The 20,400-nt window shown below is 33.1% G+C and overlaps 3 protein-coding genes across 7 annotated transcripts; 2 read left to right on the forward strand and 1 right to left on the reverse strand.

The window, feature by feature from the left end:
• Nucleotides 1–2,330: 2,330 nt before the first annotated feature.
• On the forward strand, nt 2,331–4,693 carry LOC107425734 (protein DUF642 L-GALACTONO-1,4-LACTONE-RESPONSIVE GENE 2). The gene is made up of 3 exons (XM_016035751.4): nt 2,331–2,630; nt 2,843–3,340; nt 3,920–4,693. Exons 1-3 carry the CDS (start codon nt 2,522–2,524, stop codon nt 4,444–4,446), a joined length of 1,134 nt encoding a protein of 377 aa, XP_015891237.3. The 5' UTR covers nt 2,331–2,521; the 3' UTR covers nt 4,447–4,693.
• Nucleotides 4,694–5,036: 343 nt separating this feature from the next.
• Nucleotides 5,037–8,734, reverse strand: LOC107425723 (cytochrome b5 domain-containing protein RLF). Of its 3 annotated transcripts, none has more exons than XM_048474509.2 (6): nt 8,547–8,734; nt 7,199–7,274; nt 6,683–7,043; nt 5,886–6,020; nt 5,678–5,728; nt 5,037–5,414 (listed from the first exon to the last, which is right to left on the reverse strand). In XM_048474509.2, the coding sequence occupies exons 2-6, from the start codon at nt 7,229–7,231 to the stop codon at nt 5,311–5,313; spliced, it is 684 nt and encodes a 227-aa protein (XP_048330466.2). In that variant the 5' UTR covers nt 7,232–7,274; nt 8,547–8,734; the 3' UTR covers nt 5,037–5,310. The 3 variants fall into 3 exon arrangements, with proteins under 3 accessions (XP_048330466.2, XP_048330465.2, XP_048330467.2); XM_048474508.2 differs by having other exon boundaries at nt 7,199–7,269; nt 8,547–8,733; XM_048474510.2 differs by lacking the exon at nt 8,547–8,734 and adding an exon at nt 8,154–8,433 and having other exon boundaries at nt 7,199–7,269.
• Nucleotides 8,735–9,949: 1,215 nt separating this feature from the next.
• LOC107425735 (cycloartenol-C-24-methyltransferase) lies at nt 9,950–16,037 on the forward strand. 3 transcript variants are annotated; one of them, XM_016035752.4, is made up of 14 exons: nt 9,950–10,223; nt 10,560–10,644; nt 12,278–12,344; nt 12,938–13,011; nt 13,102–13,186; nt 13,292–13,347; nt 13,818–13,872; nt 14,260–14,307; nt 14,480–14,563; nt 14,664–14,780; nt 14,887–14,970; nt 15,077–15,202; nt 15,392–15,489; nt 15,758–16,037. In XM_016035752.4, exons 2-14 carry the CDS (start codon nt 10,562–10,564, stop codon nt 15,807–15,809), a joined length of 1,029 nt encoding a protein of 342 aa, XP_015891238.1. In that variant the 5' UTR covers nt 9,950–10,223; nt 10,560–10,561; the 3' UTR covers nt 15,810–16,037. The 3 variants fall into 3 exon arrangements, with proteins under 3 accessions (XP_015891238.1, XP_015891239.1, XP_048330085.1); XM_016035753.4 differs by lacking the exon at nt 9,950–10,223 and adding an exon at nt 10,230–10,437; XM_048474128.2 differs by lacking the exons at nt 9,950–10,223; nt 10,560–10,644 and adding an exon at nt 11,180–11,324.
• The last annotated feature ends 4,363 nt before the right edge of the window (nt 16,038–20,400 follow it).

Below are 20,400 nucleotides of genomic sequence, written 5' to 3' on the forward strand. Positions count from 1 at the left end.
TAGAATTGGTACCAAAATACAACAAACTAGTACCCCCAATCATGATTTTGCTACCCACCTTTTGTGCAAAACTAAGAAGGTCATGAAGCTTCATTAGCGCCCAAGAAATACAAAAATGGGAATGTGCGACAAGATGAGCCAAGGCCACATGAGCGGGCCATAATAATCCCATATAATTTTATATTGTCGCTTTCATAAAAAATTATTAGTATTTTTTAGACATAAAATTTAAGTTGTATCACCCAATTGAAACATGGCATCAACCCATCAATTTTATAATCAAATAATTCGATAAATATTATTTTACTCTATTAAAAAAAATATACATATCCTTTAATAAAATATAAAGGGATCTCTAAATCCCCACACCGACAATGCACATGGGATATACAATGTATTGTTCAAACTTGCTAAAAGTGACCACGCCATTAAGGAAGAAGAAGATATCACTGATAATATGTCATCCAAATGTCGGATATTAAGAATAATATCCAAAATAGGTGGTTTTACCATGGAATCTCACCTTTTTGGACATTAGATACAAATAAATAGATCATATGAAACAATATCCAATCTTTAATCATCATATACAAAATTGATTTGACGCGGGGTTAATAAAATACAGAATGAGATTGAATATACAAAAAAAATTCATGATCTAATTGTGTCCATGTGCCTAGAAATTTGAATCAGGTAGCTCATTGTACTGCTCAACATGCTGTTGAGTTAACCTCTTCTGAGTCCTGGCTTGAAGAGCAAGCAACTGGTTATCCTGTCTTTTTAAGGCTGATTCTTGTAACTTTGATTCTATTTAACGGAAACGGTTGATTTTTTATTTCGGAAAAAAAATTCGTAATATAATTTTTTTGGTAATAAAAATAAAATCATATACAGTTACCAAAATTAAAACCATATACGAAGTAAGACCCACTGAAAAGAAAAACAAGAAAATCAGAGATCAGGAAGTTCATATGCTGATATGCAATGGGGCTTAAAATACAAAAATGAAAACCAACCTATATTATATTTTAAAATATAGACATTCAAATTCGTAACTGGAACAGCTTTTTTCGCTAGGATGTACTAATGAATTTTTTGGATTAAAGTTAAACATCAAATAAGAATATATTTTTTTTCTCAATATTATTGATTTCAAATGAAAAATCAACTGTCAAACAAAGGTTTAAATGAGCAACACTAAAACCTGCTGTCAGAAATTAAAGATTTCATCTGTCTCCCAACATTCAATCTTCGGAATTTTGTATTTATTTTTCTGTTATTATTATTATTATTATTATTAAATGGTACTAATGAGAGATAGAAAAGTTAGGCCTCAAATTAAAGATTATGCACTCTACAGCACAGTCTCTCTTCATGAAAGCAAGTAAAATCTATTAAGTTCATTGGTTGGCCGAAAGACCTAAAAGTAGAAAAGAAATATTTAATAATGTGGTCCACCAATAAACCTTTTTTCTATGACAACGTTCCATGAAAGGCTGAAAAGTGAAAGAACCCTAAAAAGAAACTGAAGTGCAAGATTCACAAAATCCAGTCCTGGGTTAGATGGGAACCCACACGGATACTCAAGCAAGGGGCTAAGAGCCAAATTAGTTGGTTTTAGCATGAAAAATCATTAATTAATTTTCACAACGGAATCGGACATATCTTTCTTAGATTAAACCAATTTGGTCTGAATTTTTAGAAAAAACTGATTTATAAGCGTATACCAGGCAATGATCCTCCTTAGGAAAGACAATGAAAAAAAAAAAATTGGAATTCAATAGAAAAAGGATGAAATTTGCACTGTTTTTTAGTGTTTTTATTGTCAATATTAGCTAGTTATATATATATTTTTTAATGAATTGTTTGGATGTCAAAGATTAAGACATATTAAAAAAAATCAGTCATCAAAAACTCAGGACTTATCAAGGGGAAAACTTTGAACTTGGCAAGACAGCATTGCCCTTTTTAGCCTTTGTATTATTATTATTATTATTGTTTTTTTTTTTTTTTTTGGGGTGAATATTATTATTAATATTGTTTGGAAAAGAAGTTTCCCTATGAGTTACAGACACAATTTACCCACAATTTTAAATTAAATGGGGCTTTAAATATTTGAACCGAACTTCGAAGTAAAAGAAAGAAAGTTTTCTTCTTGTTGGTGGTATCTAGCTAACTTGGAAAAACAAAAAAACCAAAAAAAAAAAAAAAAATTTCAAAGTTACGAGAATGCCACTGTCATGAATTGTGCAGAAAAAGACGGTATTGATTATGATAGAGTGGGACAAGACAAGCAGACAAAAACCAACACCATGGAGTGCTTCACAGCCTTCAGTAGCTTGTGTCCAGGTGGCTCAGTGACTCACTCACTCAACGTGATTTCTGCTAAAGCTTGGGACTTTCTTCCCCACCTTCCCGTAGCTGTTTCTCACAGCTATAAATTTAGCCATTAAGCCACTCTGCTTTCTCTCAGCCAACCCATTTCAGCTCCATCTCTCCCTCTCTCCCTTCCTTCTAATTTATGCCCATTTTCTCTGTGAAAATGGCAATGCTGGTCTCACTTTTGCTTGCATTTTCCTTGCTTTTTGCTAGTCGTGCCTTTGCCGTCGTGAATCCTTCACCTTTGGAAGGTAATGTTCGCATCTTGTCTAGGTATCTAAAACCCCTTTTGGCTTAACATGGAATTTTTCTACCCAGATCTGCTTTTCTGAGCTTTTTGGCTTTTTTCTGGTTTTATGTTTTTGTTTTGGAAGTTTCTTATTCTGGTTTTTCCTTTTTATCTTTCTTGCTTTAGATTTTGATCTGCTTTCTGAGCTTTTTTCGGTTTTGTTTCTTTCTTCAGGACTCTTGAAAAATGGAAACTTTGAGGAAAAACCAAAGGCAACCAACCTCAAGAAAACGGTGCTCGTTGGAAAATACGCACTGCCCCAGTGGGAAATCAATGGCTTGGTGGAGTACATCTCAGGTGGACCACAACCTGGTGGAATGTACTTTGCTGTGGCTCATGGCGTTCACGCTGTGAGGCTTGGAAACGAAGCCTCAATCTCACAGAACGTGAATGTGAAAATTGGCTCTCTTTATGCTCTAACTTTTGGTGCATCAAGAACCTGTGCCCAAGATGAGGTTTTGAGGGTCTCAGTGCCCTCTCAGTCAGGAGACCTTCCCTTGCAGACACTTTATAGCAGTAATGGAGGTGACACTTACGCTTGGGGTTTCAGAGCCGTGTCTAATGTTGTTAAAGTGACATTCCTCAATCCTGGGGTTCAAGAAGATCCCGCTTGTGGACCTCTTTTGGATGCTGTTGCCATTAAGGAACTTCAACCTGTATATCCCACAAGAGGTAACAATAGTTGAACTTTATGATTATTTGCTAATATCTATTAAGAAAAGAAAGTGGTGTCATTCGGATCTAAATTTAATTTTTCTCTTTGGTTTGGATCTCAAAATTTGTCTGTGTATCTATGCGATTCCATCGAGTTAGGTCCTTGATTTGATATCTCTGGGTCATTTATAGGAGTAGAGGGTTCCTCCTACTCTGTGATTTCCATTTGCCATATACCCAACTATGAATTGATTTGTGTTCAGTTCCTTGTTTTGTCAAATTTTCGGTTTTAAATTGGGTTGTTGATAATATGCTGACTTACTAGTTTTCTAGTACTTTTTTGTCATAATTTCTTTAACATGTCTATCCCTGCATATATAAAAGCTCTGTACTGAACTTTGATGGTTGTAACATATGCAAACTGTTGCGAGGTTTATCTTAATTGTATATCTTAGTGGAGAATGAGAACCATGTTTATGATCTATAAAACAAACTGCTTGGTCTGGAAATTATTCTGTTTCATTTGGTTTCTCTTGCTTATCTGTGTTTACATGATAAAATAAGCGTTTGATCATAAACCATATTCGTTTATTGCAGTTAATTTGGTCAGAAATGGGGGCTTTGAAGTGGGTCCTCATAGGTTATTCAACTCTTCCCATGGTGTACTCCTCCCTCCAAAACAGGAAGATAGCACATCTCCACTTCCCGGCTGGATCATCGAGTCCCTCAAAGCTGTAAAGTTCATCGATTCCAAACACTTCAATGTCCCGTTTGGATACGCCGCTGTCGAGCTTGTTGCAGGTAGAGAAAGTGCCATTGCTCAGGTCCTCAGAACAGTTCCCAACAAATCCTACAATCTCACATTCACCATAGGTGATGCAAAGAATGGCTGCCATGGATCAATGGTGGTTGAAGCATTTGCAGGCAAAGACACCTTAAAAGTTCCTTTTGAATCCAAAGGTCTAGGAAAATCCAAGACAGCCAGTTTTATATTCAAAGCACTTACCCCAAGAACCAGAATTACCTTCTACAGCTCAAACTACCATACTAAGATTGATGACTTTGGAGCTCTATGTGGCCCTATCCTTGACCAAGTTGTGGTCTTCCCTTTTAGAAAGATATAAAAGCTGCATAGTGTTAGTTATAGAGCATTTGCAAGACTTTTGTAATTTGATGATTGGTGATGCAGATATTCCACCTGTTTTGCTTGCCTGAACCATCTGCACTGCTCTACTTTTCTGTAGTATTTATGCCCTTAAACTTTTGTCATATGGAAGAGCTTTATTTTCGAGGAAAATGTAGCAAGGAACATATTGCGTATGTAGACCATGCATTATCCAAACAGGGGAAATGAATAATTATTTACCATTATCAGATTATCTTTACATTACAGTGGATATAATGTCCTTGGTAAGTAACAAATTCTTCAAGGGACTCTTTAGACTTTGATATATCAACGAGCAAATAAATTTTACTATATATTCATAACGAAGTAGGTAATTCATAAAAGTTTGAAATTTTAAAATAATCAATTAATGAAATATAAAATCGTTGATAAAGTTTTTCTTATAATCCATAATCCAGCGGATATCCGCTGGAGAACTTTTTAAATTTTAAACTCAGACGACAATAAAATAGTTCTGATTTTGTTAGCCAGGAACTTGATTCAGTGCTAGACCATTGAAAATTACCATTTAACATTCAACAAATAAAATAAAATAAATAAAATCTGGACACCTAAAATGGTATCTCAGCTAAGCATTCATTCTCTTTTTTTTTGGCGAATCATTCATTCTCTATCGTTCCAGATGTACAGTTGAACATTTGTAGAATTATTACATGAATATTTATCATAGCAAATACACTTTTCCATCAAAAAACAAATCCTGCATGTGTATATTCAAAGATACGCCAAATTGTATCTATAACACTAAATGAGAAAAAAGAGTTGACTTTCTAATCTGCTTCTTATGATGAATGGCCTTAAATCACTTCTTATCCTTGGAATGTTGCTGCCCTTCACTCTCATCCAGAGTACCAATAAGGCACTTCTCTAGTAAGAATTCTGCATTCACCCATGCATGGTATTTATCTAAAATATTAAGGATTCCAAAAGGTTATAGCAATTCTTTTAATAAGACTCAAGAGGAAGAATAGAAAAAGCGAAAACCATGACTTAATGGTCAGTCCCAATGGGAAAGGAAAAAGAACAGAAAACCAAGATCAGAATAGAAGTTGAGCTCTGAGATAATATCGCAGCTAACTTTTCAAAAAAGTGTTCTGAGAGTAAAAATTGTGAAAGTACTAAAACCAGAGAACGGTGCCAAAGAAACAACAGATTATAAAAAAGGATACTGAATAAAGATGTACAATCCTTTCCCACAGCCTTCTTTAGTATGTCGAAACCTGAAAGTGAAAAATAAATAAATAAATAAAACCCAACGAAATGAACAGAACAAATAATGGAAGTGGATTTGTTAACACATCAGCAATATGTACAGAATTGTGCAGAATAAACTATCCTAACTAATAAAAATTGGAACAGAAGAAAATATTCTCATACCTCCAGGATGAAATCTCATGTATGGATACAAATTGTACACACGTCCTTTTAGAACAGTCCACATTGAACCTTCATATTGATGTTGTTTGACTTCGTTCAAAGATATAAGCCTCTTATTTGATTGTCCATTTAGTCCTGAACCGCAATTTATAAATTAAGAAAGCTAATAAGAATTAACAACGAATTACACATAAACAATACGAAAAAAATCAAAACTTTCTTCACAAACTTATACAACCACATCATAACCAATTAACTCAACTTTAATTAGTAATATGCATTAATTATAGATTTCATTAATGCATTTACATAGCTACAGAGACTGGATCTATAAAAAGCTAAAAAAAATAAAGGTATGTTAGACCATTGAGTAATTCTTAATTAGACTGTTTTATGGATAGAGAAATCCTCCTATTAGGGTGCATGCATGATTCTTGGTTGCCTACCACACTGTACCCTTGACTAGAATAGTCTCAATAAACACTTATAAACACTTATGCGGAAACATATGGCCATTTAATTTGTTTATTCCCTTTGGGCTTAACTATGAGGCCCTTCTATTATAACACATTGAAGCAACATGCAAGTGCTTTGCAATGAGGAATATGAAATTAGTATAACATCTAGAGGATAATCTTAATCTTGCTAGCAGGGACCAAAAAAATTCTAAGCAAAGCATTCTGTCAAGCTGACATAAGAAGCGACAATAAAAGAACAAATATTCCAATAAAAAGCCAAAGAAACAAATTCAATACTAGAACTGCAATGCAATGCAGGAACCATTGTTCACTAAATACCTGCAAGATCGGGATGTGTTCGAGTAAGCTTTAGCCAGTCCATTTGGCTGTAACCCTTCTCAAAAGGAACCTTAGCACGAGGTGCAGGCTTTACAGCTTTTCTAACGTTTTCTGATGGCAGACGATTAACAGATTCCTTTGATTGTTTTGAAGATGACGTATCAATAACATTGAAAGACAAAGAACCAACTGATTCCTGCCTTTTGGAGGTGGCACCATTTGGCAAAGTACCTTTCCACTTATCACCACTGTTCTTATCACTATCGGTTCCATTTTGTAGCTCATCTTTTATGCTAATACTGTCTATATCTGTTGCAAGCTTCTGTGTGTCAAGACCATCTTGGTTAACAGGCGAACTAACCTAAACATATGAAAATAGACATTGAATTCAAATGAAATCAAGACATTTGCTAATGGATAAAATCTTATTCATGGTTCAAGAAATTGATACATTAAAACAATAAGCAGATCACAAATGTACAAGTTTTCTGAATAGATTATACATATCAAACTTGCCTGACAAAAGGTGAAATCATTATCATTGTCCATCTCTAGCTGAATGAGGTTTCCAGAATATTTCAATCAATCTGTCCTGTCAAAAGATGGTATTAAAACCCATTTCAAGTTACATAATCCATTAGCTTTAAGGTCATAAGCTGATCTTCTTATACCTTATGCCATTACTCTAAACAAAATTAGGTATTATAAAGAATATTATGTTTTTGGGTTCCAGAGTACACAATTACACATTGCTATTAGAAATGCAAAACTTTGTTACTGACTCAATATAAAAACAAGGCATATATCATATATGAAATCAGCAAATAGAATACCATCTTTTTATCTCCATACTAAATGTTCACTTCCCTGTAAAATGAAATTTTCCATGATTTTTCTTTTATTACAAATAACATGTTAACCATATAAACTATAAAGTACCATATATCCTCACATACTTCTGGGAATAGAGAATATGAGATAACTCCCAAACTTGTTATTCTCCAAAAAATTCAATTTGGATACTGTCTGCACATTTCAAATGTCCATTTCCCTTTAAATTACTCATTACCTTAACTTAAGACTTCAAATGTTAAAAAATCTAATTCAGTTTCAAAGCAAACAACTACAGCACATAACTTTCACTTCAAGCTCACATATCTTCCAGTCAATTTCAAGCAAATCCCACATACATAATATAACCTTTACTCTAAATTTTTATAGCCAACCATCTCAAAATCATTTACCTTGCAAAAACCTAAGCTATCAATTTAGGGAAAGAAAACAAAATCTAAAAGAAAATACCCAAATTTTCCATTGCTTAGAACTCGAGAGAACAAAAACCTCCACCCAACCTAACCTAAGCTACCATAGAGCTCAGTCAAGGAGAACCAAGAACTAAACCAGAGCGAAATATAACACCAAACTTTAGCTTTCTTCTCGCTCTTTCTCATAATCCAATTAAAAGACTCACCTTTATAATTTCATAAGGCCAACCTTCGAATACTCAAAATTATAATATCCACCAAATACAACTTGATAATAAACCAATCAAATAAATTACAGAAACCCATTTCCGATCATAAATTATAACCCAAGAGAGAACACATAATCCGAAATTTAGAAGAAAATTTTTTTTGCTAATTCTACCAAAAATTTTCCAAATTGAAACCAAAAAAAAAAAAAAAAACACCCTAGTTGGCAAACCAATTACAAATAGGCAAAACCCAAACCCCAAGTTATTTCCAACTTGTTCCCTAATTTTTTTGTTCGATTTTTTTTTTTTTTTCCTTTCTTAACTTTCTGGGTAACCAAACAGGAACGTAATGAATAAAATGAACATCAAATGTGGAAAATATAAACGTACCAAAAAAAATTAGAGTGAGATTTACGGCCTTCGATTCAATCTTGTGGAGCTGATCAGATAAAAGTCCCTCCCTTTCTTAAAAGAATTGCTCCGCCAAACGGCGATCAAAGTTCACGAGTTGCGACCAAACGCACAGCATTTAATTTCAGCACCTACCTTTCGTAATTTTTAATTTTTTATTATTATTTATTTTATCATTTTGAAAAAACTTAAAATAAAATTCAATGGATCAATTTTATTTGAATACGTAGTGGACCAAATATAGTGGGACCTTCATTATATTATTTATTAAAAAGTACGATTTAAAGTTGACCATAATTTCAAATTCATCAAAAATCTTCTTTTTTTTTAATCGAGTAATATTATTTATATATATATATATGGAGAATATTTAAAGATTGTCCCATTAAATTGAACCCAATTGTTTTTTTTTTTTTTAACTAAAAAGAAAGGAACAGAATTTCGATTCTACTTTTTAAATAAAAAAAAGAAGAAGCAAATTTTCATTTTTTGAACAGTAAGACCTTAGAAATTAAAATAATAAAACTTTTTATGTAGATGTTGTTTTTACTATTTCATTCATAACCAAAAAAAAAAAAAAAAAATTCAAATAAATGCAAACTATTAACACATGACATCCACAAGCTGGATACCCTCAACTAGTGCCCCACGTGTTTAGTGACGTGGCGGATCAGGAGAATCGCCCACCACTTGTCATCAATGCAAAAGACAGCCTTCTTGTTGCTGTCTCTGCCTAATTGTTTTGCTCTTTTTCACTTGTAAAGACTTGTTGGGTTTATTCCGAATATAATAGGAATATATATATATATATATATATTTATAAATATTAAAAAAATTATTTCTATTGAAACAATGCAGAAACAGAGAGAGAGAGAGAGAGAGAGAGAGAGAGCAAGCAGTAATACCAATTTCTTTTAAAGATTACAAAACCATTTGGCGTTGTATAGGTTAATTTTTGCTATTTGTCCATAGAATTAGTCCTATCATTATCATGGATTTCTAATAAGAACAGTCAATAAATCACCATAAAAAAATAATTTATTTTGGTATAAGATGAAAACGAAACTACTATATCAATTAATTATTTAAAATTAAAAATTTAATTAAAAAATAATAACTTCTAACACTAATAGCATCAAAAGCAGAGAATAATCCCATACAAAATAAAGTATTTAATTTAAGATAATAATAATTAAAAAAAAACTATATTCTAACATATTAAAAAATTAATATATTATTAAAGTGGAACAAATAAGATTTTCCTTATAATAAGTCCATATCATGGTCCAACAAGCCACGTACCCCTCACGTGACTGATTCATCTCATCGTATTCATATGCCAGCCAGCATCAGGAATATATAATAAAATAAAAATAGAAAAATAGAAGAAAAGCCAAAAAGCTTGACGCCTGCTAAAACAACCCGACTCAAAACCGTCTTTTGATAGAGTTGAGATTTTCGTAATGTTTCTGGGAGGCCAAACACCAAAATTTCTTTTTCTGTCTACTTTTAAATAACCGTTTCTTTCTCCACCCAACCTCTTCACACTTCACACTCTTTTGAAAAGTCTTTCCTCTTTCTCTATCTATCATCTCTCTCTCTCTAGGGTTCTCCACCACAGTCCGCAATCTAATCTGCCTTTGTTTTTTTTTCAATGTAACGCTCTTTCTTCTCACTGCTCTCTCTCTCTCTCTTTCTGTTTCTGCATTGTTTCAAAACCGCGTCTTTTTCTGTTTTCCCCAAACAAAAACCGTTTTCTCGATGATCTCGCCGGCAGTGTGTGGTTTTTTTCTTTTTTAATGTGTTAGCGCGACAAAATTGGGAAACAGATTTTTGTTTTTCTCATTTTCAGAAAACACCGATTCCAATTGTAAATGCTTTCGATTTACCTTTTTGTGTTTTCTTTTTCTATGTTTTTGGAATATATATATATTTTTTTAAATCGAAGTGAAAGAAATTTGTTGTTGTAATTTTTTTTTTTTTTAACGAAAGAGATGTCGAAAGCCGGAGCATTGGATCTCGCATCAGGTCTCGGTGGAAAGATCGACAAAAGCGATGTTCTCTCCGCCGTCGAAAAGTAAATTCATTCTCTCTCTCTCTTACTATCTTCTCTCTCTAGAAAAAAAAAAAGTAAGATTCATTTATAAATCTTGGGTGTTTCTCTCTCTACAGACTTCAATTCAATTATTTCTCTCTCTAGATTTCTGTTTTTTTTTTTTTTTTTTATCTCTTTTTCTCTCTAAAATAAAGTTCGAATCCATGTTTGTCTTTTTTTTTTCGTTTTCTATGATTATGTATCTCTCTCTCTTTTTCTCTCTTTGTGTGTGTGTGTGTGTTTTTTTTTTTTTTAATCCGATTTGAAAAAATGAGAGAATGTTGGGAAAGCTTTTAGTCATCATCTCTTTCTAGGGAAGCTTCTTCTCTCTCTCATTTTAATTTGTTTTATTTATTTACTTTTCCCTCTTTCACTAAAATGTTAATTTTGGCTTTAAAGTTAATTAAGCACAAAAATGTGAATCGAATCGAAATCGACTATATATATTTTGCAAAAATCATGGCTTCTAGCGAATCTAAGCTTTCACTTTCAAAGAAATTCTGGGGGATTTTTATTTTTGTTGTGCGAATGTTGTTGTATAGTCATTCAAGCTATTAGGGTATAGGAAACTCTGATGTGGGTTCCAGGACAGCATGGGGTGCTGGCGACATGGGTAGATGCTACATCTTATCAACAAGATGTCGTTTATTTGGTGTTGCAAGGTATAATTGTAGTGACTTAATGAGGTCCAGGGTCCTTCATTTGACTATCAAAACAGTTGGTGAAACGGAATAATAACTTTAGCATCTGAAGAAATATACTTTTTAGTCAGACTACTGTATTGGTCACTGAAAAAGCTGTGAATTGACAATTTTATCCCTAGTACAGTAAGAATGCTAAGTGGTTGTTGAGATAGTTATTTCGTATTCTTTTCTTTGGTTGACACTTAGCTGATCCAGTAGACGAAACATAATAAGGGCCTTTTTTTTAAAAATTTTTTCGTTTATAATTAATACATGACACAATCGACTTTCAACGACAAAGAAGTTTGAAATTTTTGCTATTGCTTGAATTTTTAGAATTTTCTATCATTTAAGTTCATATTTTTCTTTCCTTGCCTTTTATTTATTTATTTATTTATTTATTTTAAAAAAACTTGATCTGACCCAGTTCACCAAGCGAGCAAGGAAAATAAGCTTTACTTGTTTTTCTATAGGATATATAAATTCGTAAAACAGGGGTACAATTGCTGTTGTATTAGTGGATGTTATCATTGAATATTGGACTAATAAATCTTGAAATCTAGAAGACGTCACAATGCTTTTTGTCTCTGCCTACTTGGTGTTAAGACTTGAAAAGCAAGCTTAGTATATGAGAAGTCTGAGAAAGTCCAGTATATGACGTCTTTTATGGAAATCCTACAACTTACATGTCTCCCAGTTCTCAAATTGTGAATGTATTTGTATGCTAGATAGCACCACAAGAATTGAATTCGAGTATTGACTATTTCATTAACTGTTTTATTCATATTGGACAATTTGTTAATCTTGCTATGCTAACACCATGATATGTACAATTTTAAGAAAAGCTTCCTGGATGTAGTTTGAGTTTTGTGCCAGGTTTTGTCACTTTTGCAAATTTTGGTAATGGTTTTAATTGGTGAGTGATGATTCAGGTATGAGAAATATCATGTCTGTTATGGAGGTGAAGAGGAAGAGAGAAAAGCTCATTATTCTGATATGGTAAGAGAAGCCCTTTCCTTAACCGTCTATTTTAAGAATGCCTTATGTGAGAATTGCTTGCTAATAATCTGGATCTTTCATATTCTTGTAGTTTTTACTTAAAAATTGGCTTTCCCCCCATTTGCAGCTGTTAATTTAAATTGGTATTGTAAAACTTACCATGTTAAGTGTGTTACGACCTTGTATTTTTCTGGCTTTCTAATATGTATCTCCCAATCTATTGTATCATTGCTCTTCAGGAGGTTGATGCTTCATGATTTATGTTGTTCGAGCTACTAGTTGAAACTATTCTTGTTATATTGAGTGGGACAATAATAATTTTGAACTTGTTTATATTCATCCATTTAGTTTTCAGTTTTCATTTGTGAACTTATAAAGTTATTTGGTTATTAGGACATGGAAACAGGCAATTTTATGCTAGCAACTATGTTGCTTATTTTGACAGACTGATTAACTTTGTGTAAATTTGCAAGAATAAACTCTCAGTGTATTCCTTTGTTTATCATAAGTATCTTCTTTTCACCTATACCTTGATGATCTTTTGTCAAGATGGGGAGAGTTGCCTAATAATGTTTTATTCTCTTGTTGTTCAGGTTAACAAATATTATGATCTCGTAACCAGTTTCTATGAGTTTGGCTGGGGAGAATCGTTCCATTTTGCACATAGGTAACTTTTTTGTGCTTTTCATGGTCAATTTTTCTTTTTGTTTTTTCAAACATCATGATTAAAACGGTCTCTGATTATGAATTTGAGCAGATGGAAAGGTGAGTCGCTTCGAGAGAGCATCAAGCGGCATGAGCACTTCCTTGCTTTACAGCTTGGACTGAAACCTGGACAGAAGGTTTGTTTTAATTCAGCAGAGCAATGCCAAATGCTAAAAAGAAAGTGATAGAGATCTATTATTTTGCATATAATTCTTACATTTGCCATTTGTTCACAACGTTAGGTGTTGGATGTGGGTTGTGGGATTGGAGGTCCTCTAAGAGAGATTGCTCGCTTCAGGTGAACATCCTTTCTATTTCTTGGTTGTAATGACCCCACTTTTTTCTTTTAGCTATATTTTCGATAAATACGTAATGGCATATGAGGGTCATGCTCTAAATTTTCAGTGCAGTGTGTTGTTAAACAAAATAATTTATAGATATTCTATGTAGCTTGATTGACTTCTTCTTTTGTTTCTAATGATATTGAAACTTTAAACTGGGTTCTGTCCAATGATAATGATATTGATTGGTAAGCAGTTGGTTTGGGTCAAGAATACATATCTTTGCAAACCATTGGCACTAGCTGAGGTGACTCAGTGTAACTAATATGCAACAATTACTTAGTAATATGGTTTGTAACTAATTTCTTATACGGATAGTTTAGTCATTTGTGTAAATAGTTTCACTGCTAATATCTAGTGTTGGATAGAAATTTCTGTGATTAACTTTTGAGCTCTAGAATGATTATTTTAATGTGTTCGTTTGCAGCTCAACTTCTATTACAGGGTTGAATAACAATGAATATCAGATTACAAGAGGAAAGGTATACACTCTCTATGATAATGATAAAAACTTTGAAAGATCAAATGCTACATGAACAACTATAAAACCTTTTTGTTCTTATCTTTTGGTTTTATTGTCAGAAAACCCCGACTAGTTGTTTTATATTTCTTATTCCTTAGTTTTAGCTCCATCTAATATTATCTTGAAAGAATCTGGATTATGAGACTCATGACAATTGACAATTTCTTTCACCTAACTAAAAATAGCCAAAGATGATCTTATAAGGTAATTATTTTCTGATAAGCAATACTGATATTGTAAGTGAAGGTTTGGAGTCCAATATTATTTCTTTGACGACTTTGCATAAAGTCTTGAAACTTTATTTTTTAAGGTGCTTTATTGCTTACAAGCTCCAACTGTTCAATAGGAACTGAACCGGGTTGCAGGAGTAGACAAGACATGCAACTTTGTTAAGGTTTGTTGAATTGTGTATGAATTTCTTTTTCTTTTTCCTTTTTTGGTTTTTCCTTTTTATCTCTGTTTTGTTGTTTTTTCTGCAGTAGTTGTCAGTCTTATCTATGAAATCTGTTATATGTTTAAGAGAACGTTTTTTTGGTTATGAACCTTATACTTGTTTCACAATGCAGGCTGATTTTATGAAAATGCCATTTCCTGACAATTCATTTGATGCAGTATATGCAATTGAAGCTACCTGCCATGCACCAGATGCGGTATGTTACATGGCTAGGAAAGTTAATACTCTGATATTAATGCTTATTAACATTGTTGGTTTCTATTGGTTGAAACTTCTGTTATTTTCATCATGGATAGTACGGATGCTATAAAGAGATTTATAGAGTATTAAAACCAGGCCAATGTTTTGCCGCATATGAGTGGTGCATGACTGACTCATTTGATCCTAACAACCAAGAACATCAAAAAATTAAGGTAAGAAATGGTAGAAACACTGAAAATTCCTTCAATATATATTACCTTTAGTTCCCCCTAATTGGATTTAAACTATAGATGTGTTTAAAAAGTTCCATTGACACAGGCTGAAATTGAGATTGGTGATGGCCTACCAGACATCAGGTTGACAGGAAAATGCCTTGAAGCTCTGAAACAAGCGGGTTTTGAGGTTAGTTGCAAAGTTGTTCTTTCTTTTGAATCCACATAAACGAATATGTAAGAATTCAATATATGACTGGCTTAACTAATATTTTCCCATTTCCTTGTCATTAAAGGTCATATGGGAGAGAGATCTTGCGGCAGACTCACCTTTGCCTTGGTACTTGCCTCTGGACAAAAGTCACTTCTCTCTGAGTAGTTTCCGTCTAACAGCTGTTGGGCGATTTTTCACCAAAAACATGGTAAGATTTGTATAAATACAGACTTGGTGGTTTTTTTATTTTTATGTTTTCTCCCTTGAAAATTTTGAAAAATCAAGTTCTTTGAGGAATTGTGAACATTCAGACATTACAACACTTAATTTGTTTACTTAACAATGAAAGCTAAAGAAATGAAAGCAGTTGTTTACCAAGTCTTTGCATGTGATGCAGGTCAGGGCTCTAGAATTCGTTGGTCTTGCCCCAAAAGGAAGCCAAAGAGTTCAAGATTTTCTGGAGAAGGCTGCAGAAGGGCTAGTTGCAGGTGGAAAGTAAGTATCAGCTTCACCTTTATTCATCTCTTTTTAAACCGAAACGTTAATTTACTTGTGTTGGAAAAATCTGATTTTACTCTCTTTCTTCCGAGTCTAATGCCCAAATTGAAGTATACTAATAAGTTTGCTTGTGCTCTATAAACCTCCATTATTCTTGCCACTTTATTCCGTATGCGGAAATGAGAAGAAGTTCTTTTCCTTGAATTGAATTATACTTCTTCCTTCAGTTATTCTACAAGCTATTTATACATATATTTTCTTGCAGGAAAGAGATATTCACGCCAATGTATTTCTTCTTGGCCCGGAAACCACATTGAGAGAATCAGTGAAGTATGGCTGCCTACTACTGCTACTACTACTACTAATTAACCTATTTTCTCGGATTCTGGAGTTAGGATTGGGCTTATAACTTCTCATGAGTCACGACCATGCTAACTGACTAAGTTTGTCTGTTGCTTGTCTTTCTTTGGTTATCTGTTCCTTTTTCTTATGACCTTACAATATGCACTTTCTTTGTTATAATATTAAAATATCAATTTGTTATATGATCCCTGTGTCATATACTGTCATGTGAAAATTTGAGATCTATTCCCGCCACAACCGAACAAGTTGTGATGCCAATTTACCGGTTCAAGGAACTAATAGTTTTTTTATGAAAAGAATCTTTGCAAATTATTTGGAATCAGTCTTTATACATTGGTTGTATTAAACAAAATGAAACTACAGGAGCCACAGGAAAAACATTTTGAGGCATCCTTGACGTGCAATGTATTATAGCGTGTATTTGGATGACTTGTGCTATTAAAATACCACCTCTCATTCTGTAGATTCATTTCTCTTGGAGTTAAATAATCAACAATATATATATATATATATATGTATATTCTTTTTTTTTTTTTTTGGTCTTTTTGCCCTTTTTGGTCTGTCGAGTAAAATAGGTTCCTAAAGGATTATACTATTCAAAGTTATGGAGTTAAAACCATAATTTCTTAGCTACAACCATCGCAGCAATGTATGGAGACGCTAAACCAGTGGAGGGCTATAATAATATAGAACTGTTTTTTTATTTTTTATAATAATGGAAAAAAAAATAAAAATAAAAAATGTCTCTGGTAGTATCATAGTATCATAGCACAGTGCAACTATATATCTGGTTTTGTGGATTGGAAAACAAATTTTCGAATATTTTTCGAGGTTTTGAAAATCCAGCGCGATGAAAATCTATATTTTTGGAACTTTGAATGTAATCATGGACCTGAAACCATATTAAACGAAGAATTTGATCATATAACTCAAACTGCCAGTTGAGTTACTCCTGTCTTTTACTGTGGTTGACTGAAAATTCTGTACCTTATGAAATTGAAAAAGTAATTAAAGAAATAAATAATTAGAGAAAGTCCTGGTGTTGTGACTTCTTTCATTTAGTTACGTGTCATAGTTTTTAGTTGTGGTGTAACTAAGTTGGTTATTCATTTACTTGTGTTGTAACTTGGTTATTTTAGTTGCCTACGTATTCAATCTCATTGGCTTACTCAGTCATGGTTTAGGTGCTCTTAGCTGTATGTAGGCATACTGCGTCTTTGTATCAGTGTCATCGTTTTGTACAATTCTAGCATAAGGTAAGTGCAACTCCAATGATAAGGAAGGACTAAGGTAGGACTTTAAAGATAGCAGATGCATCACCAAAAGTTACTTTGCCCGTTGAGTTTTTCAGCATTTTCTTGTCCGAAACTTATCAAACATGAAGAAGGGCGATGAACTGGTTTTCAAAATTCTGAAGCAGTTTTCACCTTCAGTCATTTTTCTAATGCTATGAATTAAGAATTCTACCACAAGAACTCTTGATCCTTCGATTGCCTTGAGGCTTGTGAAGGTGCCAAGAATGTTAGAAAGTTATAATGAAGATGTTCAAGGAATTGAAATATGAATCTAAGCTCCTAACTGATTCCAACCCACAGAATATCTTATTAAAATGGAACGGTGCTTCCTGTTTAGAAGTATTGTAGCGAGCTTGTTTAGACCAAGTAGGCAAGAGCCCAACTACGCGCTTGGGTGAATTATCCCGTCTTTAAATCGAACTAAAAGCCAAACCTTACTGAAACTAAAGTTGCATTTTTTATGAAAACAGAAACTATATCATGTCAAAGTAAAAAGAAATAACCACTGTCTAATGGCAAGGGGTGTGTGTGTGTGTGTGTATCCCAATCTGTTGAGATGATCAGTTCAAAAGCACGCATGCCTTATAACTGTTACTATATAGACTAGTTATTATTTTTTGATATGATTTTTTTTTTTTTATCATGTGTTAACAATAGATTAGTTATTGTTCTTTAATAGCCAAGGAAGTGTCGGAAGTTTTTAAGTTGGATCGTTATAGTGGATTAACATGAAAAGGTTTCGGTTCCTGAAATATCACTGTAATAATGAGATAAATTTTGGTGTTGCAATATTATGATGTTAGGTACATCTTCTTGAGAGTAATAATGAGATAGATTTTGGTGTTCCAATAGTATGATCTTAAGGTACACCTTTCTTTCTTTACTCTGGTGGGTAACGGAGTGGGCATCTCTCTAGCTTGTCAAGGTAGAGCTACACCAGCATTAGTCCAAATCATCCCTTCGTTTCCTAGCATTTACATTGTAGACCGCTGGCTGTCATGGATTTCAGATACATTTATTTCTATTATGAAGTTTGCAAAAAAATGTCTGTAATTTGAAACATGCTTAATTATCAGGAACCTGAAGTGAGTAGATATCAGAGCAAAGTCTAGAAAATCAGTTGTCCTCAATAGGCAAAACCCAAGCATTACAAAACCCGAAGTTTTATATACATGAAAACTATTGTTGGAAGCTTGATTTACATTAGGGTACGGAGAGTCATTGAAGGTTTTCCTCCAAGATTGAGGAAACTGTGGAAGAAGTGGGAGCTGCGCTCCATGGTTTTAACCAGCCTCACATACAGATAACACTGTAAATAGGATTTGGATCAGAAATTGTTTTGTGGTGTGCCTATTTAATGGCAGAGTGGATAGCAACCGTTGCATTTGGTGTCATTTTGGACAATCTTGGAAATCTAGTCGAAGGCATTGCCAAAGATGGAAGACTGGATCCAGATGTTGAGTTAACTGCATTTTGGGCACCATTCTTCTGTTGCACTTAGGAGGCCCTGATATCATCACAGTAATCATTCTCTTAAAAAGTAGTAAATAAGACATTGGAATATTTCACTCTTTATATATAAGAATTAGGAGCATAATGCAATTGCAAAAGCTGATGAAAGCTGATGAAAGTTGAGTGTGTTTGGTTACCATTTACATGCACGAATAATCCACCAGAATAACATTACTTCGGTATCATTGACAAATAATTTCGCTCTTTTTATGCAATTTCTGATGTAATAACAGAGTGAAAAACCTCATCAACCTGGTTTTAATTAATCAAACATATAAAATATACGTCATTATATTGAAGAGCATAACAAATGAACAACAAAACAAAATCCAGACAAGAAAAAGCAAGAAATGGGGGAAATGCTTACCCCTATAATGCTTGAATTTATTGCAAATTTGTACAAACCATAGTTTTGAATAAGATTCAATCATTAATTCTCTATTATACCTCAAGTTTGTTCATGCTCTGTTCGGGATCTGCAACATATAACTAAATTTAGAAATATTGTTCTTGAAATTTTAGATTCTGAAGGAGGACAACAACAACCATTGAGAGAATTGTTAATTATAAATCATATAAAGGAGAAGATCAAGCAATTTACAATTAATTTTTTAGTTTAAAATGTTTTCTTACTTTTAACAGTAAAAAAAAAAAAAAAAAAAAAAGTTGGTGTTTACCAATTCATCATCATCTTCACCAATAGACATTCGTTTATTGCACAATTGCAGCAGTAGGAAACTCTTTAAACATATCTTCCCAACAAGCTGCTGCAAAGAAAAGTTAGGAAAAAAAGATTTAAAAGAAACACACACATAAATATATCTTAAAAAGTGTCCAAAAAAGAAAAGAAGACAATGATATTGATGAAAGATGTGGAAGACCCATACTTGATAAATGATTTTTTTTTTCTTTTTCGGGGGTACCTAGAGAATTGAATGGTGGGATATAAGCGTATTAATATTGCTAATAATCAATCCTGTCATTACCAACTCGGCAGAGACATTCCTTCATGCAGCTATGTGAAATGTCTCTAAGCATATTCTTTGCTCAACATCTGCAACACAATATTGAAAATCTTGTTAAACTATCCAACAATATTGGATTAATCCTCCAAAAGAAAGAGATTGTGAAGAATACAATTGACAAGGGATTCTCTGTAAATAATGATGAGGGTATTGAAATAGATCTAGACTTGCATACCTAAACAAATGAGAGGAATATGAACATTCTCTGAGGAAAGCGACCAAAAAGCTAGGAGCAATCTTAAGCCAATCACCATCTGTTTACATTTGGCATTCCTCCATGGAATGATGAAGTTTGTGGCATGCATGCGTCACATTAAGTAAACAAGTTTTTATAGCAATTATTTTGGCTGCATATGGAAAAACATGCTTAAAGCTTATAAGAATGAATTATGAGCAGAATGCAATTGCAAAAGCTAATGAAAGCTGAGTGTGTTTGGTTACCATTTGCATGCTTCAGTAATCCACCATCATAACATTACTTCGGTATCATTGTGCATATTCTTTCACTCTTTTCTATGCAATTTTTGATGTAGCAACTTACAGACTGAAAATCCTCACAAACCTGGTTTTAATTCAAAAATATGAAAATGTAAATTATTGTATTGAAGAATAAAAAATTAATAAACAAAAAAAGGTAAAAAATCTACAAAAGAAAAAGCAAGAAATGGCCGGGGGTAATCCTTGTTAGATATTTATAATAAATAAAAATTATT

Source organism: Ziziphus jujuba, chromosome 2 (genome assembly GCF_031755915.1).
Source record: "Ziziphus jujuba cultivar Dongzao chromosome 2, ASM3175591v1".
In the NCBI taxonomy this organism is placed as follows: domain Eukaryota; kingdom Viridiplantae; phylum Streptophyta; class Magnoliopsida; order Rosales; family Rhamnaceae; genus Ziziphus; species Ziziphus jujuba.